General features: G+C 37.6%; 1 protein-coding gene across 1 annotated transcript in view; it reads left to right on the top strand.

The window, feature by feature from the left end:
- The window catches only part of DNAJC1 (DnaJ heat shock protein family (Hsp40) member C1), a 227861-nt gene that overhangs the window by 91608 nt on the left and 114021 nt on the right, over window positions 1-22232 (top strand). Inside the window, exon 7 of the mRNA XM_058532553.1 lies at window positions 10336-10426. Coding sequence (XP_058388536.1) covers window positions 10336-10426 — 91 coding nt within the window. The remainder of the gene's footprint in view (window positions 1-10335; window positions 10427-22232) is intronic.

The following is a 22232-nucleotide window of genomic DNA, read 5'->3' as shown; positions in this document are numbered from 1 at the left end:
TAGATTGGTAAGCATATAGCTTATGCTTTCATAAGCATCAGCAAAGCAATACTGAATAGTTGCCATTAGGATTAGACTTTTGTCTTCTTTTTTTTCAGTCTGCTGTGACCTTTGTATTAATTTATCATCCATAAAATTGTGTAATGTGAGTACATATGCCTATTTACAACACTGATGTTTTTATGTGACACTTTTGTGAAATCTTTCTAAATAAGATATTTATTGCATTTAGAATAAACCCTCTTTACCTGAAGCAATCTGGATTCATAATCGGTACAGTGGTCGAAAAAGAGCCTTACTAGAGCCCTAAGTATAAAAATTGATACACATAGCCTTAAAAATTTTAAGCATACACTTTACATTTATTCACCACTCTTGTGATATAGGGTCATTGTTTATTTCTAAATAGGAGTCTCCTTTCTTGCATAAGCCATACCTATAATCTTGGTTTCTTTAAGGACAAATTTCCAGTTGATTTCTTTAAAGAAGAGTTAAACTAGACTCTTGTGAAGCAATGTAATTGGCTAATCTTTAGAGCTTTTTATGATTTCCCCCAGTCTTTTAACTGACTGACTGACATCTAGTCAACAGCATTTTTAGGAACTCTTTTATTGGGCCGGCCCCATGGCTTAGCGGTTAAGTTTGCGCGCTCTGCTGCTGGCAGCCCGGGTTCGGATCCCGGGCGCGCACCGACGCACCGCTTCTCCGGCCATGCTGAGGCCGAGTCCCACATACAGCAACTAGAAGGATGTGCAACTATGACATACAACTACCTACTGGGGCTTTGGGGGAAAAATAAATAAATAAAATTAAAAAAAAAAAAAAAAAGGAACTCTTTTATTGAGCTTTCCGAAGCATCTACTTGGTTTTCATAGAAACGACTCTCATTTTCTACTCACTTTTCATCTTTTTAATGTAATATTTAATTTAATCATATAGTCACAATAACAAGTATCATTGACACAAACAGGTTTAAGAGCTAACACAACCAGGTCATATAAGCATACAGTAAGTTAGTTAAGCAGATATCAGTTGAGTTTTACTTCTGTGTGTGAATCCTTTGAATTTCATGAAGAGTTCATTAAAAATGTATAGCTATTGGATGAGAAGGAAGGTCTAAACTAAAAGTGGGAGATCAGAGACTTCTAGCAAATGGCCTTCACACTAGCAGAATCTCTACCCAAATTTTGTCCTTATTGTATCAACAGCTCTTCATCTCCAACTTTTATCCTCCCATTCTTCCTTAAATACCCATTCTTTTATTACACTTCCCATTCATATATGGTTATCCAGTAGGATTTGGAAAAGTGGCAGTTCTGGTTCAGCTTATGCTCCTAAGTTCAGTATTTTTTACTTAGCATCTAAGATAGCTGGGAAAGCTTCTTATTGCCTGATTAGTTTGCCTAAATTATTTTCTATCCTCCTCCTGTCCCCAAAAAATTCACAAATGAGAATAGTTATATCAGTATTTGATGTATAAAGCTTCATCTGGTTATATGTTTAGAAAAAACAGTTTAGCTGATTTAATAAAAATTTATTAAACATATCAGAACAAGGCACTATAAGAGGCTATAGAGATGAATATGCCTTCTAGGACCTTAGAGTCAGGTAGAGCTTACAACACATGAATTAAAATAGTTATACAATGTGGTATAATAATAATACAGTATGGTATATAAGCTTCACATGTGCAGTATAAACAGTGACTTCTGTAGATGTTCAGAGAAGTAAGATTGTCTCTATTTAGGATGACCAAGGAAAGCTAAAAAAAAAGGAGCCACTTGAACTGAGCCTTGAAAGATGACTAGACCCCATTGTACAACTGCTTATTTTAAAAAAACGGTATCACATAGCACTACCATCATCTAAGACTATATCCTAGGTCTCCAGGCTCTGTATATAGCCATTTAGGAATTTCTACTCTAATAGATAAATCTGATATGACAAATTTATAATGGATGTTTAGACAGAATAAAGTTTATTGATAAGACAATGAAGTATTCCCATCACGCACATCTGTCCAAGATATGTATATATTGTTACGACTGAAAGAGTTAGAGTACATAATGGGCAGAAAGCATTCAAAGTGGTTCTGTGATCAGGCTGGGTAGAGGTAAAGGATATCTTTCATAGTTCCCCTTGCTTTTTGAGAAGGTCCTTATTACTTCCAGCACTGGGTTTTATTCCTTTCCTTTCCTCTGAGAAAATATTGGGAGAATTATAAGAATTGGTAGCTTAGAAGAATGAGGCCAAAGAACTAGAAACTATTATACATGATACATGTAAAGTATTTGATAATGTTACATTAATATCAAACATTTCCCAGATGGAAAATATCCAATGAAAGGATGTATGGATATTAGTATATTTAGCAAAATCTCTGCCCCATATCATTCATTTACCCACATTTGCAGAAAAGTAAAAAGTCAAATGAGAAACCAAAGAAAAAGAATCTGGAGAGTGTTTGTAAATTGATGAATAGATGGAAGCTTAGTGTGTGCACAGAGAGATGAGAGAACATTAGAGAAGAGTAAAATGCAAGACTGTGCATAGAAACTGGGGAAACTTGAGAAGATGTGTTTAGATAGCTAAGAAAGCAAGTGGAATGGTCAACAGAGGACATGGAATATGAATTAGAATGTAACAGGGAGCTTGAACTATATCAAGAGAGGCACTGTGTGCTTTGAAGCTAGAATTTAATATTAACATTAAAAGCATAGCCCTAATGACACTTTTGTATCTTACAGGTCTGTTTCTGTTCTCATGGTAGTTTTGAAGGGAGTACATTCTCTTGGAATCTGACCAAACCAGTCATCTCTGTTGGCTATATTCAGACTATAATGCCAAGAAATTTTTCTAACCTCCAAAATGCCCTTCTTGGATATTTTTAAATTGATCATATATGCTCTGAAACATTCATAGCCGTGAAAGTCGCAAACAATTCATGAAATATAACCAATACTATGTGCATATTTTCAGTTTAACTCTTTTAGCTTAGTTTTTGTCACTGCCTATTTGTGTTGGAGCCCATAATAATTTAGATTGTTAATACTATCAATTTCTCATACAAAATCACTAAGTGCCAAATATCCCAAGTGATTGCCAAAGTAAATCATAGTTTGTTCATAGTTCTCTACATTTTCTGAGATGAAACAGATCTTGAGTATTCAGAACTTATTTGTTTGATAGTTTGTTTGATTCTCTGGGAATTCACCATTCAAGTTTCTCTCTACGTGGTGTTACATTTCTCAGCAGCGTAATTTATAAAATATGAAACTCCTTTAGGTGTGTATTGCCTATTGTTGTAAATTTTTCCCACTAAGTCGCAATCCCATCTTTTCTCACTACCAAGCTGATCTTACATGAACACAGTTAAACTAAAAATTATTGTAGGAAATTTCCAGCATGCGTAGCCCCACCCCCATCAGAGTTTATAGGTGACCTAGGAGCAGTGTCTGAGAAAATAGAGGCATCTTCTCTGTAGTGCTGTGACTTTTACCTTAAAAAATAAAATAAAAGTTGCTTGAGAGAGTAAAGAGAATACTGTACTTTATGGAACTATTTATAAATGGAGGCTTCCTCCCTCCCAAGAAGCTTCTCCCATGGAAATTACAACTGTGGGCAAGCCTGGGGGTCACCCTCTGTATAGTCAGGGCCCTTCCTTTCTAGCCCCTTTGCTTCTGCTTGCTGGGACTCTGTCAGAAACCAAATAAACAAAACATTCACGGCTAATTAGCAGGGAAAAAAGCTTCTAAAAGGCTAGAAGACGTTTGTAGCAAGCTGAGTTGCCTGCCCTTCTACTCAGAGTTAAACACAGATTTTCCAAGCGATGAGGAAGCTTACTTTTAGTACTTTAATAACTTTCTTTAAAACTTTGCAGACTTACTTTATGTAAGAAATACATAAACAAATGAAAAAGGATGGAAAAGCCCTTCTGAATTTTTATAGGGCTGAAACTCTAGTGCTACAGAAGGACAAAGGGATACAGGAAAATTGGAAAGACCTCACAACGTAAGACAAAGATTCCGTTCCTTCTACCCTCTGAAAGGAGGGCATAAGATGCAATTACTCAGAGGTCGAAAGACAGAAAATAAAGCAGAGTTTTGTACGTTATTGCTAGAAGTAGAAAAGATTAAAAATATCACAAAAGTGTTAGGTAGGATGTTAGAGTTATATAATCTCATCAATTCCATATTTTATAGATGAATAACACTTAACACTCAGATTGGTGAGGCAATTTGCTCCAAGTGACACAACTAGTTACTGGTAGAAATGAAACTTAAAGCAGATTAAAATAAATATTTAAATGTAAGAAATAGGAAAGCCAAGAAAGAATAAATTTTTCTAACAGCTGCATAACTAGCTTTATAGTGAGTGAATAAGCTGTCTGATCTTAAACTCCCTGTCAGAGTATTCAGGCCGATCATAATTATTATAAAAATTGTAGCAGGATTCTCGCATTGAGTTGGGGCTGAATAGATGACTTCTGCGGTCACTTCTGTCTCTTAGTCCAAATGGAAAAAGGAGCTTTTAGGGCTTGCATCTTACATCTTCTTGAATACTACTGACTCAGGCAGAGGGAGGCATAGCTTCTGGTTTTCTGTTTTATTTTTATTTTATTACTTCTTGTGAATTCACTGGTACTATAGTTCTGTAAAAATATTTTGACTCTTATTCAAAGTATACAATTTTAAAGTTTTCCTGTGTTCTTCATTGTAATTTTGTTTCACAATATATGTAATTCTGAGATTATAGTATAAGTCAGTAGGAGAACAAAATTTGATATAGAGCAATTGACTTTGTGGGCAGATTTTCAGAAATGTACAATATTTTCCTGTGTTGAAGGTTATACTATGTAAGCTTCAAACAAAAGAGGAGATTTGTGCCGTCAAACAGTCAAAAAAAGAAATGGAGCATCCTCCATCTTTTTTGCAGCTCCCTCTCTCCTCGGAGCTCTTCTGTGTTCCTTATTCCTGTTGGGACGGTGGTACTGTTTCCCTGCTCATACCACTCTAGATCAGCACCCTTCCTTCCTAAGTTTTCCTTGGACTGTATAATATTTTTTTTAAAGTTTATATAGAGAAGTAAAAGTAAACCAAAACATGACAGACAATGCCAGCTCAGCATATTATTTTATCACTTAAATGAACTATGTCAATAGTGTTAAAAGTTTATGATATGGATATCCTCCATCTCACAGCTCACTGACTTGGGAATATTACATCTTCAAGGCTTAGATAAATTGTCATCATCAATATGAAGCCTTTCCTAATCAGGCCAGCTGAAAACTTCCCATTGCATGTTCTCTGTACTAACTTCATAGCCCTTACTATTTGTGTTATAATCAGGATATACTGATAGACTATGGCAAGGTACAGATCATCCTGAATTCCAGTGACTCAAAATTTTTTTCTAGTTTATGCTGCTTACCCACTGTTGGTAGGAAAGGGGGCATTCTGCACTAACTAGCCATTTAGGAACTCAGAACAATGACGTCTTCACCATCTTCGAGCTGTACCCATCTGGAACATGTGGCCTGTTTGCTCACTCTGGCGAGAACAGAGAGCTGGAGAATTGCACAAGGTTTTTGATGCTTTTGTTTGATACATGATATTTCCATCCACAGCACATCCAGAACTAGTCCCATGACCCCACCTAATCTCAAGAGGACAAAGAAATGTGGGGAAACAGATAGAATTTTGGGTGAACACCACTCTCTCTTCCAGTCATCCATTCAACAAATATTTATTGAGTGCTTACTATGTGCCAAGTACTCTTCTAGGCCTTGGAAATACAAAAAAAAGTTTTTTTTAGGACAATCCCTGTTCTCATGTAGTTTATATTCCATATTTTGGTTAATATTCCTAGTTATATTTTATATATGCTGTAAGAGCAACTGCTTGTCTTATCATATAATCTCCATATAACCTAACAAAATACAACATATATAATAATAGTTCAATAAGTAAGTGTAGGGGCTGGCCCGATGGCCTAGTGGTTAAGTTCAGCACACTCTGCTTCAGCAGCCTGGGCTCAGATCCTGGGCCAGACCTACACCACTTGTTGGCAGGGATGCTGTGGTGGTGACCCACATACAAAATAGAGGAAGATGGGCATAGGTGTTAGCTCAGGGCCAATCTTCCTCAAGCAAAGAGAGGAAGATTGGCAACAGATATTAGCTCAGAGCAAATCTTCCTCAGCAAATAGATAAATAAATTTTAAGTATAAACAAATATAACTGTTTAATGTCTTCCTGTGCAGGAGCCCAAGCTCTACAATTCCATACAAAGAACACCCATAACCTATAAATTCTTTAAGTTTGCTGTAGTCCTGTAATGTAAAATCAGTCCCCTACTTGATGTCTATGCAGACAAGCTTTGAGCCCTTCAAAAAATTTTGTTAAGCTTTAAGGGAGTTACTTCTAGAGTAAAAACTTTTGGTGGCCAGCCCCATGGCCAAGTGGTTCTAGTTCTGTGGGCTCTGCTTCAGCAGTCCGGGTTCACATGGTCAGATTCTGGGTATGGACCTGCTCCACTCATCAGCCATGCTGCGGAGGCATCCCACATGCAGAATAGAGGAGGATCAGCATGGGTGTTGGCTCGGAGCTAATCTTTCTCAAGCAAAAAAAAAAGAGGAAGATTGACAACGGATGTTAGCTCAGGACGAATCTTCCTCACCAAAAAAAAACCTTTTGCTCATGTTCCATCCGTAAGGATTATAAACTCCTCAAGAATAGGAACTCTTTCTGTTTGGAATAATGTAAACTCCATAGTTTTAATACAGTATTGTGGAGGTAAACCTAGGCAGTCCAGAGTCCTGATTGATTAAAGTAAGCATTCCTTCATTGAATATTTATTAAGCTTCTGTTATGTGCCAGGCAGTGTCTACAAAGATGGATGAGAAGTTTATATGCACAAGAAATCCACAATTTCCTGTGTAGGTAAACTGGGGCTTATGCTGGACTCAAAATGAGACTTTGTGTTTATTTTCTCTACTTAACAAATGTATTCATGTGAATTGGCCCCTCATGACGAATGGCAGGGAAAAAAGATTGAAAACAACGGCTCTTGTTCAACCCCTTTTGAACACATGAATCTTCTCTAGAGCATACCTTAAAGAATATAGCCACTTGGTCTCTTCGGGAATATTACTTCCAAAGTCAGTCTATTTCATTTTCAGGTAATTTTAATTATTAGAAAGCTCTTCTTTATATTTATCTAAAATCAAAACTTCCTTTTCTGGAACCATATTTAGTAATTCACATCATTCTTTCCCATAATAACCCTTAAAATATTCTATGGTAGTTAGCAGGTTATCCCTAATTGTCTCATCTCCAATCCCTTTTAAATATAGTTTCAAGCTATCCCACCATTTGACCACTTTCCTTTTAAAGTCTTCCAGTTTGTCAGTGCATCTTAAAGTGTGGTATACCAAACTGTGCACAAGGATGGTTGGAACAATGTAGAGTTTGTTGAGTACAGTAGAATTATTTGAGGTCATAGGTTTATTAAAGAAGTAATTCTTCCTGGAGTGGGCATATTGTAATTATAATTTGAAAGTACAAGTAAGATCTGAAAGAAAGAAAAAACATGAGAAACATTTAAATAAATGCTTAGAAATGGAGCAAAATAAAGATGGGATTATTTGCCTAGAACAAACAGTGAGTGAGACTAGGGAATGTATTAAAACTCTTGGAATTAGGTGCAGTAGGTTAAGGTGACTGGGTGCATTGCAGTTCTCAGGTAAGTATGGTTTTCAATCTAATGGGTATTTCAAAGAAGAATTTTTAGTGGAATTCTGTGCATTAGCAGAAGGAAGAAACATTAGCAGGGAAATGTTCAGTTTTGGTAGGACCACTAAGAAGAGATTGCTATTAGCCACAAAAATATTTTTGCATTGAGGTGAAGAGGGTGTAGGTAAGGAGAAGTCATATAAGCAAGAAGATACAGGATTCTGCAGGAGGAGTTTTGGTGAAGTATGAAGCAGAAAAACTCACCCTTACTTTGTGGGGGAGAATAAGGTTCTTGACAAAATGATGAAGTAATAATGCAAATAGGTAACACATATAGGACCTAACTGTGTGCAGGATGTTATTCTAAGTGTTTCCCATATGTTAACACATTTAATCTTCAGAACAGCTCTATGAGTTAGGTACTTTGTTTCCCCATTTTATGGATGAGAAAATTCACCCACAGAGAAGCAGAGTAACTTGCTGAATGTCACATAGCTAGTAAGATGACAAAAATGAGATCTTAATCCAGGTAGTCTGGCTCCAAAATCTGCCCTCTTTATCACCATATTATGTCTCAGTATACTATACTATGATGTTTGATTTCAACTTACCTTCTTTCACACTTCATAAATAACTTATCTGTGCCCCTCTTTTGCATGGTGCCACCATTCCTATTCCCCTTCAGGAGCCAGTGCCTTCTTGACCTTTCCTTTTCCCTACTATTAAAAACTACTCTCTGGAAAGAAGCTAATAAGCTCATTCATTCATTCACACCAAAGAATAAATGACTGATATGGTTTAATATAAAATAATACTATTCCAAGGTTGAGTTTTTTAGGAGCCCAGGGAATGTTAAGTGACCATAAAACTTTAATTCAAAACATTGTTGAAATTTAAAGCATATATGGGCATGGGAGGATGAGTAAGTCAGGTGCATGCCTTCTGTGCCCTTCAAATTATACCACTATTTAGCCGGCCCAGGGCTTGTGGAAATCCTTCTAGTAGAAATGAGGTAGGATCATAAAAGTGGGAATGGAAAGAGTAAGAGATACATCTTTATTATGTTGATTCAATAATTTTAGAAATACTCTATTATTTCCCTAATTCATTATCAAGTGGGAGAATTCTGATATAACCCCAAGAGACATAGACCCCAGGAGAAAGCCTTTAACTTGGATGATCATAAATGAAAAGAGATAATCCCACTCGAGGGTTTAAGTGTTCATGCGTTTACATCTGAATCGAGATATAGCCAAGGATTGGTTTTGTTCCTTTATTTCCTGCAGATATAAAACCCTCTCAGATGGGTCTATGATTTATCTGCTCTAGGAATCTTACAATCTGTGAATGTTACCCTAGGGTTATCCTCGATACCTCGCTTTTTCTTATTATTCCACATCAGTCAATCATCAAGCTGTTTCATTTCTTTTTTTACAAGTTTTCTCATATATTTCAATCTAGTTCAGTTCAGTAAACGTTTGTTGAGTACCTGCTGTATGCCAGATACTCAGTAAGTGCTCTGAGCATACAAGTACCCCATCTCAAATTTCGCATTTTCTAGGAGAGAATATAGCGTGGTATAAGCAATTATAGAAATGTATTTAAATACAGAAGAAGTGTACAAGAGAAAATTATTCTGCCAGGGAAGGTCAGAAAGATTTGCAAAGGAGGTGATGCTTGAATGGAGTTTTCAAGGATGAATAGGAGTTCTTCAGAATAATGACAGGGGAACACCATATTCCAGCTAGAGGGCACAAAGACATACACAAAGACATAGAAGCATCACACCGTGTAGCCTGACAGTTACAAGTAGTACTGCTATAGAACAGATGAAGTTTGAGTCCTGGGGTGGTGGAAAATGATCTGTTGTTGTTTTTTTTCATTGTCAGGATTTTCATATGCCTAGAGCAACAATTTGTTTATTTCTGTGTCTGTGATCATTGAAGTCCTAGTCTTTTTTCAGTACTCTGCTAAAGTCTTACCTATGTGCCACTCCTTGAGACTTGAGCCACTGTTTCTCGGCACCTAAGTATTTGTGTAAAGTGTGTGTCCTCAATCCTCAATCTTCTGTGGTAGAAAGTGGTCTCTTAGTGTGGGGAAGGAGGAGTGACAACTTTCACTTGTATCCACATGGTCATAGAGGTTTCATAATCAGCTTTGCATATAATAATTTTGAAAATGTTTTGGAGTTAAGGGACTAATATGAAAATAGTGTTAGTACTTTGTTAGTCACAATAATATAATTTTCTGTACCAAATAATTCAATTCAGTTCAGCAGGAGCGTTTTTCTGCTCTCTGTCCATGCCCTAGCACAATATTGAGAAAATACATAATGGAAGAAAACAGGAAGAGGAAACCTCCCTTCCATATCTGAGAGAAAAGCTATTTCTCAAATTTATACTTGCAATTTCTGGCTTTAATCAGCTCTCTAAGAGAGAAAAATCCTAGAGAAGTGTTTATTCAGTTTCTTCTGTTCATCATAAAATTTGAAAACGTGAACACAAAGAAAGACTGCTTGCTAGATGAATATGCTGCTTTAAAATGAAGTTATGTTAAAATAAAGCAAACTGACTTTTATGTTAATTTATAACTTCTTTTTTAAGGATGCTGGGCAGTTTTATGCTAAATATAAAGAAACAAGATTGAAGGAAAAGGAAGATGCATTGACTAGAGCTGAACTTGAAACACTTCAAAGTGAGTTTTGAACATTGTCTTACTGTGTTAATATCATATGAAAGTGATTATGTAAATTTGGATTTTCCCTTAAATTCAGCAGTAATTAAATTTTCTGTGCTTTCTTTGCCACTCTCTAAATAGAGTTACTTGTACTTAAGGCATTGTATGTGGAAAATACTATATTAGTAATTACTGAACCACCTACAGTTCAGTATCAGAAGAAGGGATAAAATCAACATGGGGTCCTATAGTTACTCAAGTCTAGGAGGCATCGAAAATCTAGAAAGTCCTAAAATACCCCAATGCTATAATTGTCATTGATGTTTAGTGCAAAGTCTATCCTATTGATTACCCAACTTACTGTATTACAATAGTAAATGGGAAACCTAAAAATACCAATGGTTTTTGTTTTGAAAGTCTTTGTTTCATTTGTATTGTTATATAATATGGAAAACCTTGACTAAATTATCAGTATGTTGAAGTCTTCCATTGAACACTAGAGACAGTTCTCACTGATTTTAGGAAAAGTTGAACATACTATTAAAGAAGGCATTTTCCCAGTCCTGCTCTTTTTGTCTAATTTTCTATATCTATATCTTTCCCATGCATATACACTCTGTCCTTTTCCATTGTTTTATTTTTATTCAGAGCATTTAACACTACTTAACATTAATTTATTTATTAATTTTGTTTGCTCTCTGGTTCCCCCAATAGAATGTAAGCTGCATGAGGGTAGGGATTTTATCTGTTTTGTTCACTGTTATGTCTATCCAAGTACTTCAAAGAGTCCCTGTCACGTAGTAGGTGCTTGATAAATACTTGTTGACTGAATTCATGGAGGTGAAATCTCTATTCTTTTAAAAATTTCACTGTCGGGGGCTGGCCCGGTGGCACAAGCGGTTAACTGTGCGCGCTCTGCTGCAGTAGCCTGGGGTTCACCAGTTCGGATCCCAGGTGCACACTGATGCACTGCTTGGCAAGCCATGCTGTGGCGGTGTCCCATATAAAGTGGAGGAAGATGGGCACGAATGTTAGCCCAGGGCCAGTCTTCCTCAGCAAAAAAAAAATGAGGAGGATTGGCAGATGATAGCACAGGGCTGATCTCCTCACAAAAAAAAAAAAAAAAAAGGGCCGGCCCCATGGCTTAGTGGTTGAGTGCGCACGCTCCGCTGCTGGTGGCCCGGGTTCGGATCCCGGGCGCACACCGACACACTGCTTCTCCAGCCATCCTGAGGCCGCATCCCACATACAGCAACTAGAAGGATGTGCAGCTATGACATAGAACTATCTACTGGGGCTTTGGGGGAAAAAATTAATTAATTACTTAATTAAAAAAAAATAAATGTTTAAAAAAAAAAAAATTCCACTGTGAATATTTTGGGTTCAGACTTCATTTCCCTCCACCTACCCGGATTCCCAGAGAAGTGCATGGTACCAATCTGGGCACAGGAGACAATACAAAGATAATTGATCCCTGGTCACTTCATGCCTATCAATGTATACACAGGCACCACATGCATAGTTTTACAAAACACCTTGTGTGCTTTTGAGGGTATGCACATGAGAAAAATGGTGAGACCTATTTCCCTTCAGATACTGAAATTCCTAGCTTTCTGCCTTTACCCTGACACCAGACCGTGGTTTGAGAAGAGAGAAGTATGTTTTCTCCAAACCCGAAGAGTACATTGCCACTACCTAAATGTGTGACTTTGAGGATTTTAATTTCCTTATCTGTCAATAAACATGTTGGACAAAGTGATCCTTCTTTAGTTTCCTATTGCTGCTCTAACAAATGGCTGCAAGTTTAGTGGCTTACCCACAAATTTATTATCTTACAGTTTTGTGGGTCAGAAGTCTGACAAGGGTCTCACTGGGCTAAAGTCAAGGTGTATCAGGCAGGGCTGCATTCCTTTTCCAGCTTGTAGAGGCCTCCCACCTTCCTCAGATCATGGCCCCCTTCCTCCGTCTTCAAAGCCAGCAGTGTTTCATCCCTCTGACTGTCCTTCGGTAGTCACATCTCTGACCAAAACTGGGAAAGGTTCTCTGCTTTTAAGGACCCATCTGAGTAGATTGGGCCAATTTGAATAATTCAGGATAATCTCCTCTCTCAAGGTGTTCAACCTTAATCACATCTGCAAAGTTCCATTTGCCATGTAAGGTAAAATATCCCCAGGTTCCAGGGAATTGAACATGGTCGTGTTTAGGGGGCCATTTTTTGCCTACCACAGTCCTTCGGGTGTTTGGGCAACTGTAGAACAGGGACTGTTTCTTTTTCATCTTTGTGTCTGCAGCATTGAATACAGTGTCCTGGCACCTAGTAAATGTTTATTAAGTAGATGAATGAATGAATATATGAATTAATATAATGCTATGAATATTAATGAGTGTCATTAAGAACACCTACACTGTATAGAACATTGTTTCAAGGAACACGTAATTTAATTCAAAAAGTTTTGACAATTACAAATACCAAATAATATTCAAATCAACCAGATAATTATTTAAAGCAGACTTCTGTTATGAGGGAAAAGTTTAGGATGATCAAGGATTACATATTCAGGTTGACTGATGTGTGTGTGGGGAGTAAGGGTGGGCAAATGATTATTATTGTTAAATTAAACCTAAGATTGCACTAGAAGCTGATGTTATAGGAATTGTTGAAATGGTTTTAATTAAATTGAATAAGTCAATGAATAAATGAAACTCTAAATATAATTTTTATGTAATTGTTATTTTTAAGTAAAATTGTTACATAAAAACTTTCTAAGCTGTTTAAGAATAGTCAAAAGGAGGGGGAAAATCACATTTACAAGAAAAGAGAAAAATATCAAACTCACTCAAAATTTGCCTGTAGAGTCAGTGTGAATACACCAATTTCATTGCTTTCATAGACTTACCTTTTTTTTTCTTGAGATACAATTGACATATATAACATTATACTGATTTCAGATGTATAACAAAATGATTCAGTGTATGTATATATTGCTAAATGATCACCACAATAAGTCTAGTTAACATCCATCACCACACATAGTTACAAATTTTGTTTCATGTGATGAGAACTTTTAAGATTTACTCTCTGAGCAGCTCTCAAATATACAATACAGTATTATTAACTATAGTCGCCATGCTGTACATTACATCCTGAGGATTTATTTTACCACACACAACTTATTTTTATGTAGTCTTTGTAACAAACTACTTGTTACAGTTAACACACAACTTATGTGTGTGTTTGTAACAAACCACTTAATTGTTACAATTAACACACCACTTATTTTTTATGTCTTTGTAACAAACCACTTAATTGTTACAATTTTGGCATATATGTTTATTGCAGTAACATTGGTTTATGACATTGTAAAAATTTCAGGTGTACATCATTGTACTTCTATTTCTGCACAGATCACATCATGTTCACCACCAAAACACTAATTACAACCCATCACCACACACATGTACCGAATTATCCCTTTCACCCTCCTCCCTCCCCCCTTCCCCTCTGGTAACCACCAATCCAATCTCTGTCCCTATGTGTTTGTTTATTGTTGTTATTATCTACTACTTAATGAAGGAAATCATGCGGTATTTGACCTTCTCCCTCTGACTTATTTCACTTTGCATTATACCCTCAATGTCCATCCATGTTGTCACAAATGGCTGGATTTCATCGTTTCTTATGGCTGAGTAGTATTCCATTGTGTATATATACCACAGCTTCTTTATCCATTCGTCCCTTGATGGGCACTTAGGTTGCTTCCAAGTCTTGGCTATTGTGAATAACGCTGCAATGAACACAGGGGTGCATGGACCTTTACAAATTGGTGTTTTCAAGTTGTTTGGATAAATACCCAACAGTGGAATAGCTGGATCATATGGTAGTTCTATCCTTGATTTTTTGAGGAATCTCCATACAGTTTTCCATAGTGGCTGCCCCAGTTTGCACTCCCACCAGCAGTGTATGAGAGTTCCCTTCTCTCCACATCCTCTCCAACACATGTTGTTTCCTGTCTTGTTAATTATAGCCATTCTGACGGGCGTGAGGTGATATCTCATTGTAGTTTTGATTTGCATTTCCCAGATGGTTAGTGATTTTGAACATCTTTTCATGTGTCTGTTGGCCATCTGTGTATCTTCTTTGGAGAAATGTCTGTTCAGGTCTTTTGCCCATTTTTTAATTGGGTTGGTAGTTTTTTTGTTGTTGAGATGCATGAGTTCTTTATATATTTGGGAGATTAAGCCCTTATCAGAAGTATGGTTTGCAAATATCTTCTCCCAATTGTTAGGTTGTCTTTTCGTTTTGTTGATGGTTTCCTTTGCTGTGCAGAAGCTTTTTGGTTTGATGTAGTCCCGTTTGTTTATTTTTTCTATTGTTTCTCTTGCCCGGGCAGACGTGGTGTTTGAAAATATGTTGCTAAGACCAGTGTCGAAGAGGGTACTGCCTATGTTTTCTTCTAGAAGTTTCACAGTTTCAGGTCTTACATTCAAGTCTTTAATCCATTTGGAGTTAATTTTTGTGTGTGGTGTAAGGTAAGGGTCTACTTTCATTTTTTTGCCTATGGCTATCCAGTTTTCCCAACACCATTTGTTGAAGAGATTTTCTTTTCCTCATTGTATGTTCTTGGCTCCTTTGTCAAAGATTAGCTGTCCATAGATGTGTGGGTTTATTTCTGGACTTTCGATTCTATTCCATTGATCTGTGTGTCTGTTTTTGTGCCAGTACCATGCTGTTTTGGTTACTATAGCTTTGTAGTATATTTTGAAATCAGGGAGTGTGATACCTCCAGCTTTGTTCTTTTTTCTCAGGATTCCTTTAGCTATTCGGGGTCTTTTGTTGTTCCATATAAATTTTAGGATTCTTTGTTCTATTTCTGTGAAAAATGTTGTTGGAACTTTGATAGGGATTGCATTGAATCTATAGATGGCTTTAGGAAGTATGGACATCTTAACTATGTTAATTCTTCCAATCCAAGAGCACGGAATATCTTTCCATTTCTTAGTGTCTTCTTCAATTTCTTTCAGAAATGTTTTATAGTTTTCAGTGTACAGATCTTTCACCTCTTTGGTTAAATTTATTCCTAGGTATTTTATTCTTTTTGTTGCAATTGTAAATGGGATGGTATTCTTAATTTCTCTTTCTGCTACTTCGTTGTTAGTGTACAGAAATGCAACTGATTATGTATATTGATTTTGTATCCTGCAACTTTACCATATTCGTTTATTACTTCTAAAAGTTTTCTGGTGGATTCTTTAGGGTTTTCTATATATAAAATCATGTCATCTGCAAATAGTGACAGTTTCACTTCTTCCTTTCCAATTTGGATCCCTTTTATTTCTTTCTCTTGCCTGATTGCTCTGGCTAGGACTTCCAGTACTATGTTAAATAGGAGTGGTGACAGTGGGCATCCTTGTCTGGTTCCTGTTCTTAGAGGGATGGCTTTCAGTTTTTCACCATTGAGGATGATATTAGCTGTGGGTTTCTCATATATGGTCTTTATTATGTTGAGGTACTTTCCTTCTATACCCATTTTATTCAGAGTTTTCATCATAAATGGATGCTGTATCTTGTCAAATGCTTTCTCTGCATCTATTGAGATGATCATGGGATTTTTACTCTTTATTTTATTAATGTGGTGTATTACGTTGATTGATTTGCGAATGTTAAACCATCCCTGCATCCCTGGAATAAATCCCACTTGATCATGGTGTATAATCTTTTTAACGTATTGTTGTATGCGATTTGCTAGTATTTTGTTGAGGATTTTTGCGTTGATGTTCATCAGTGATATTGGCCTGTAATTTTCTTTTTTTGTGTTGTCCTTGTCTGGTTTTGGTATCAGGGTAATGTCAGCTTCATAGAATGAGTTAGGGAGCTTCCCCCCCTCCTCAATTTTTTGGAAGAGTTTGAGAAGGATAGGTATTAAGTCTTCTTTGAATGTTTGGTAGAATTCCCCAGGGAAGCCGTCTGGTCCTGGACTTTTATTTTTGGGGAGGTTTGTGATTACTGTTTTGATCTCCTTACGGGTGATTGGTCTATTCAAATTCTCTACTTCTTCTTGATCCAGTTTTGGAAGGTTGTATGATTCTAAGAATTTATCCATTTCTTCCAGATTGTCGAATTGGTTGGCATATAGCTTTTCATAGTATTCTCTTATAATCTTTTGTATTTCTGAGGTGTCTGTTGTAACCTCTCCTCTTTTATTTCTGATTTTACTTATTTGTGCCTTCTCTCTTTTTTTCTTGGTGAGTCTAGCTTAAAGGCTTGTCAATTTTGTTCATCTTTTCAAAGAACCAGCTCTTGGTTTGATTAATTTTTCCTATTTTTTTTTGGTCTCTATTTCATTTATTTCTGCTCTGATTTTTATTATTTCCCTTCTTGTACTGATTTTGGGCTTGGTTTGTTCTTCTTTTTCCAGTTCCTTTAGGTGCATTGTTAGATTGTTTATTTGAGATTTTTCTTATTTGTTGAGATAGGCCTGTATCACTATAAACTTCCCTCTTAGAACCGCTTTTGCTGTATCCCATAAATTCTGGCATGTCGTATTTTCATTTTCATTTGTCTACAGGTATTTTTTGATTTCTTCTTTGATTTCTTCGTTAACCCAGTCGTTGTTCAGTAGCATTTTGTTTAATCTCCACGTATTTGTGGCTTTTCTGATTTTCTTCCTATAGTTGATTTCTAGTTTCATACCGTTGTGGTCAGAAAAGATGCTTGTTATTATTTCAATCTCCTTAAATTTATGGAGACTTGTTTTGTGGCCTAATGTGTGATCAGTCCTGGAGAATGTTCCATGTACATTTGTAAAGAACGTGTATTCTTCGATTTTTGGATGGAATGCTCTGTATATAACTACTAGGTCCATCTGTTCTAGTGTGTCGTTTAAGGCCAATGTTTCCTTATTGATCTTCTGTTTGGATGATCTATCCGTTGGTGTAAGTGGAGTGTTAAAGTCCCCTACTATTATTGTGTTACTGTCTATTTCTGTTTTTATGTCTGTTAATAAGTGCTTTATATATTTAGGTGCACCTACATTCGGTGCGTAGATATTTACAAGTGTTATATCCTCTTGTTGGATTGTTCCCTTGATCATTATGTAATGCCCTTCTTTGTCTCTTTTTACAGTTTTTGTTTTAAAGTCTATTTTGTCTGATATGAGTACTGCTACCCCAGCTTTCTTTTCATTGCCATTTGTGTGGAGTATCTTTTTCCATCCCTTCACTTTCAGTTTGTGAGTGTCTTTAGGTCTGAAGTGTGTCTCTTGTATGCAGCATATATATGGGTCTTGTTTTTTTATCCAGTCAGCCACGCTATGCCTTTTAATTGGAGCATTTAGTCCATTGACGTTTAAAGTAGCTATTAATAAGTATGTACTTACTGCCATTTTTTACCTTTTTTTTTTTTCTCAGTGTTTTAGTAGTCCTTCTCTGTTCCTTTCTTCTTCTATACAGAATTGATGGTCACTTTAGTTTGACCTCTGTCTGAAAGCTGTACTCTTAACTCCCCTCCTCCCTCCTTTTATGTTTTGGATATCATATCTAATCTCTTTTTTGTGTATTTGTATCCATTACGTTCTAATCATGGAAATAGATAATTTTTCCTATTTGTGGTCTTCTCTTTTCCCCTTAAATCAGTCCCTTTAACATTTCTTGTAGCACTGGTTTCTTGGTGACAAACTCCTTTAATTTTTGCTTATCTGGGAAAATTTTGATCTCTCCTTCCATTTTGAATGATAACCTTGCTGGGTATTCTTGGCTGTAACTTTTTTCCTTTTAGCACTTTAAATATATCATGCCATTCTCTTCTAGCCTGTAAGGTTTCTGCTGAGAAGTCAGCGGATAGCCTTACGGGGTTTCCTTTGTATGTAACTTGACATTCTCTTGCAGCTTTTAGAATTCTCTCTTTATCTTTAATTCTGGACATTTTGATTATGATGTGTCTTGGTGTGGGCCTCTTTGGGTTTATCTTGTTTGGGGCTCTCTGTGCTTCCTGTACCTGGATGTCTGTTTCCTTCCTTAGGTTAGGGATGTTTTCATCTATTATTTCTTGAAATAGATTCTCTGCCCCCTTGTCTCGCTCTTCTCCTTCCGGGACACCTATAACACGGATGTTAGTGCGCTTGATGTTGTCCCAGAGGTCCCTTTGACTGTCCTCACTCTTTTTAATTCTTTTCTCTTTTACCTGTTCACCTTGGGTAATTTCTTCTAGTCTTTCGTCCAGCTCACAGATCCGTTCTTCTGTATCCTCTACTCTGCTTTTGAGTCCCTCTAATGAATTTTTCATTTCCAGTATTGTATTCTTCATTTCTGATTGGTTCTTTTTTATATCTTCCATTTCTTTGTTGACATTCTCACTAAGTTCATCTATTCTTCTCCGGAGATCCGTGAGCATCCTTAACACTCTTAGTTTGAACTCTCTGTCAGGTAGGTTGCTCATTTCTGTTTCACTTAGTTCCTTTTCTGGGGTTTTGTCCTGTTCCCTTACTTGGTATGTATTCTTTTGCCTCCTCATTTTGCCTCTTTCCCTGTGCTTGTGTCTACGTATTAGGTAGGTCAGCTACGTCTCCTGCTCTCGGATAGGTGACCTTATGTAAGTGATGCCTTAGGAGGTTTACAGTGTGCTTCCCTCACTTCTCAATGTTCCAGGGTTGACCCCTATGTGGGCTACATGTGTCCTTCTGTTGTGGCCTGTTTGCTCTCCCTGTAGGCACCCAGGGAGGCTGAGTTATGCTCCTGGCCAGCTGTTGTAATGCTCAGCTGCTTGTAGTTGTTGTGGGCCCTTCAGTCTCTTTATCAGGTGTGGGGAGCCCCAGCACAGTTGGCTGCAAGTTCTAATAGCACATTTGTGTTGCAGTATTTCTTTTAAGTGAGTAGGCCCCCAGCATGGCAGGTTGTTAGGCTCAGGGCCTTACAATTGCTGTAAGCCGCTAGCCTATTAGGTCTCTTGTCAGCTCTCTGAGGATTGCAGCTGGGTGGGACTGGCCTCAGGCACAGGAGCACTCAATCGTTTCAGGCTTTGGAAGGTGGGGCAAACCTCCTATGTGGGTCTTTGAGAAGCACAAGTCTTCTGCAGCTGACAAACCCTGCCGCCCACAGGTCCACACACACAGTCAACACAGTCCTGCCCCGTGTGAGCGCCCCGACCTCCCCAAGCGGACCCAGTCTCTCCACGGCGGGAGCCCCACACACTCCGCCACCACCCCACACTCTCCACCTGCTCCTTGTGCACACCCTGCCCCGCTCAAGTCGGCTCAGTTGCCAGGCTGTAGAGAATTCAGTCACCAGTCTATGCAGGCCCACAAGTTGCCTGAGGGCTTGTTGTTGGGTGGGGCCAGTCTCTAGGGTGGGCTGCCTGCTCTAGCGGGTGGGGTAGACCCTGGGCTAGCAGGCCTCAGGGAGAACTCCAATGGCATCTGTGTCAGCATGCCCACACCGGGCCACAACAATGGCCGCCGCCAATGTCCCAGTCCCTGGAGAGGTCTCACCCCTCACCGAGATGCACTCAGGGCCTATTAGGTGAGTCTCTTTTCACCACAGCACTGTGCACCTTTCTTTCTGGTGATTTTAGGATGCTTTCTGAAACGGGTAAGTTTGCGCGCAGGCCCTATAAGAGCCAGTTTTAGTTTCTTTGTGAACCGGGTTTTCTGGGGGTCCTCCCCAGTGTTTTAGTAGCAGGCAAAGTCAGATATTATGCCGCTGGTCTCGATTATGCTGGGTCCACAAAATGCCCACAGCGGGGGCTCCCCGGCTCAGGGCGCCACTCCTCCAGGGAGGCTTGGTACCTGTGCGCTGCTCCCGGGCTGGCCGTGAAGCTGGCGGCTTGTGAAGGTGGCGTTTTTCCTCTCCAGAAGGGAGTCTCTGCCTCCTCTACCTCAGTTAGGATTGTCCGTTGTTGCAGGAGTTCCTCTTATGCAGTTTTCAGTTCTGTCTCAGGGGTAATTTTTCCACGAGTAGTTGTTAATTTGCTGTGTCCATGGCAGGAGGTGAGTTCCGAGTCTGCTTACACCGCCATCTTGACTCCGCCTCAATTTTGGCATATATGAATTCTCCAATAATAATGGATTAAGTATGCACACTACAACTTTGAAAATAGGGTTAAACATAAAGTGTTTATCACAATACAAAAACTGCTTTTGAAGTTTGCTACCATTTTTCCAAAATTGTTCAAAGATTTTTGTTCTGCCTAAGAGTTTGATGGCAATTCTCAGATTTAGTAATTCTCTCCTACTTTGTTATTATTGTTTAATAAAAAAGATTATATAAAACACAAATTTTAAAATATGTAAATATCTGAAAACTCTCTGTGCACCAGTAAAAATGTGTAATAGTCTTCTAAAAAGTTTGAAAATTCATCAATAGCTTATCATTTCTTGAAACTCAAAATGGAAAAACTACCAGAAAGCACATTAAAAACAATACTCATACTAGGCTCTGAGTAATAAGACCTCTGTCGCTCATGTTTTGGTATCAGTGTCATATTTGGAAAAGGTGATGGTATCAACATTAAGAATGTTAAAGAACAGTCCCATTACTGTTAATAATGTCAGAAACTGTCATGTATTTTTAAATATAGTCTCTGATGGCTACATGCAAAGAATCTTTTAATTAATTTTGTTAACTTCATTACAGTGTTCTGCATTGTATACTTTGGAATTAATATATAAAGGTCCCAAATCCCCCAGTGTGCATTTCATTTGCCCCTATCCTTCTTAATTTTAAAGACCATCATTGGAATACTGAGTTCATAATAACATTTCCATCAGCTTAATTGAGTAAGTGCATCTCATGCAGATTAGCAATAGCTGTTTTATGCTGCCTGTTTTTCATGACCTAATTGCTAATCTGCCCTCCAGTCTATCTGCTTTACTGCCGAAATTGTGCAGTATTCTCTGAGGGCTACCCCAGAACTACATTGAGAAGGGTGTGGTGGTCTTATTAAAGTGGTATTTTAGAGGGGGAAATACGAAAAGGGTAATTTCTTAAAAATAAATATCATTCTTCTGGGAAGTCTTTATGCCAAAAATATGGTATCTATTTGGAAAAATTTTTTTATTATAAATTTTTAGTCAATTTTATGATTTAGGTTTAAAAACGTAAGCTGAATATTTATAAATGTAAGACTGTTTCAGTGTTAATGATATTTTTATATATTCTCTAATTACATGAGTTTTATTCTAAGTCAATAGATGTGAACTCTAAGTACTATAGTGAAACAGCCCATATCATGAATGGAAAAAAAAATACATTTGAGTTCTTTTATAAAGAAATTGGTTGTAATGTTAAAATTTGAATAGACAAAAGGCGGAGGAGGAAGGATAGAAGTAAAGCTTAATATTTCCTTTATCTTTTTCTCTGTACCATATATGATTTAAGAACAGACACAAAATCAAGTAATCAAAACCCTACTGTCAAGTACTTATCTGTAGAAATAATAGTTCCAAACATCATGCTTTTCTTCTTGTTTTGTGGTCCCTGTTGTATGCCCCAGTGATGAACCTAAGTAGAGGTGCCAAGGGGACAGTGAGAAGATGGGGGACAGATTATGCCTCTTTAGGGTGGCAGGATGCGAAAACATTCACCTTCCCTAAGGTTTTCTGGAAAACTCAGGTTCGTGAGGAAAGGAGACGCTGGTGCTGATTTGTAAGTTGATTCAGGGGTTGGTGGGGAAGAGGGCGAAAGAGATAGGGCAGAGGGCCCCAATTTAGGTGAGAACAGTTTTCCTGTGGTAATATATGGTGCTCAAGGATGGGAGAATATACTGTTTGAGATAACTTATGGAAAGGCCTATAACCAATCGGCAGCTCCAGTACATTTGGAAACATGAGCA

Source organism: Diceros bicornis, chromosome 36, assembly GCF_020826845.1.
Source record: "Diceros bicornis minor isolate mBicDic1 chromosome 36, mDicBic1.mat.cur, whole genome shotgun sequence".
Taxonomy (NCBI): Eukaryota; Metazoa; Chordata; class Mammalia; order Perissodactyla; family Rhinocerotidae; genus Diceros; species Diceros bicornis.
The sequence above is the reverse complement of the archived record's forward strand: the minus strand, read 5'-3'. Positions and strand labels throughout refer to the sequence as shown.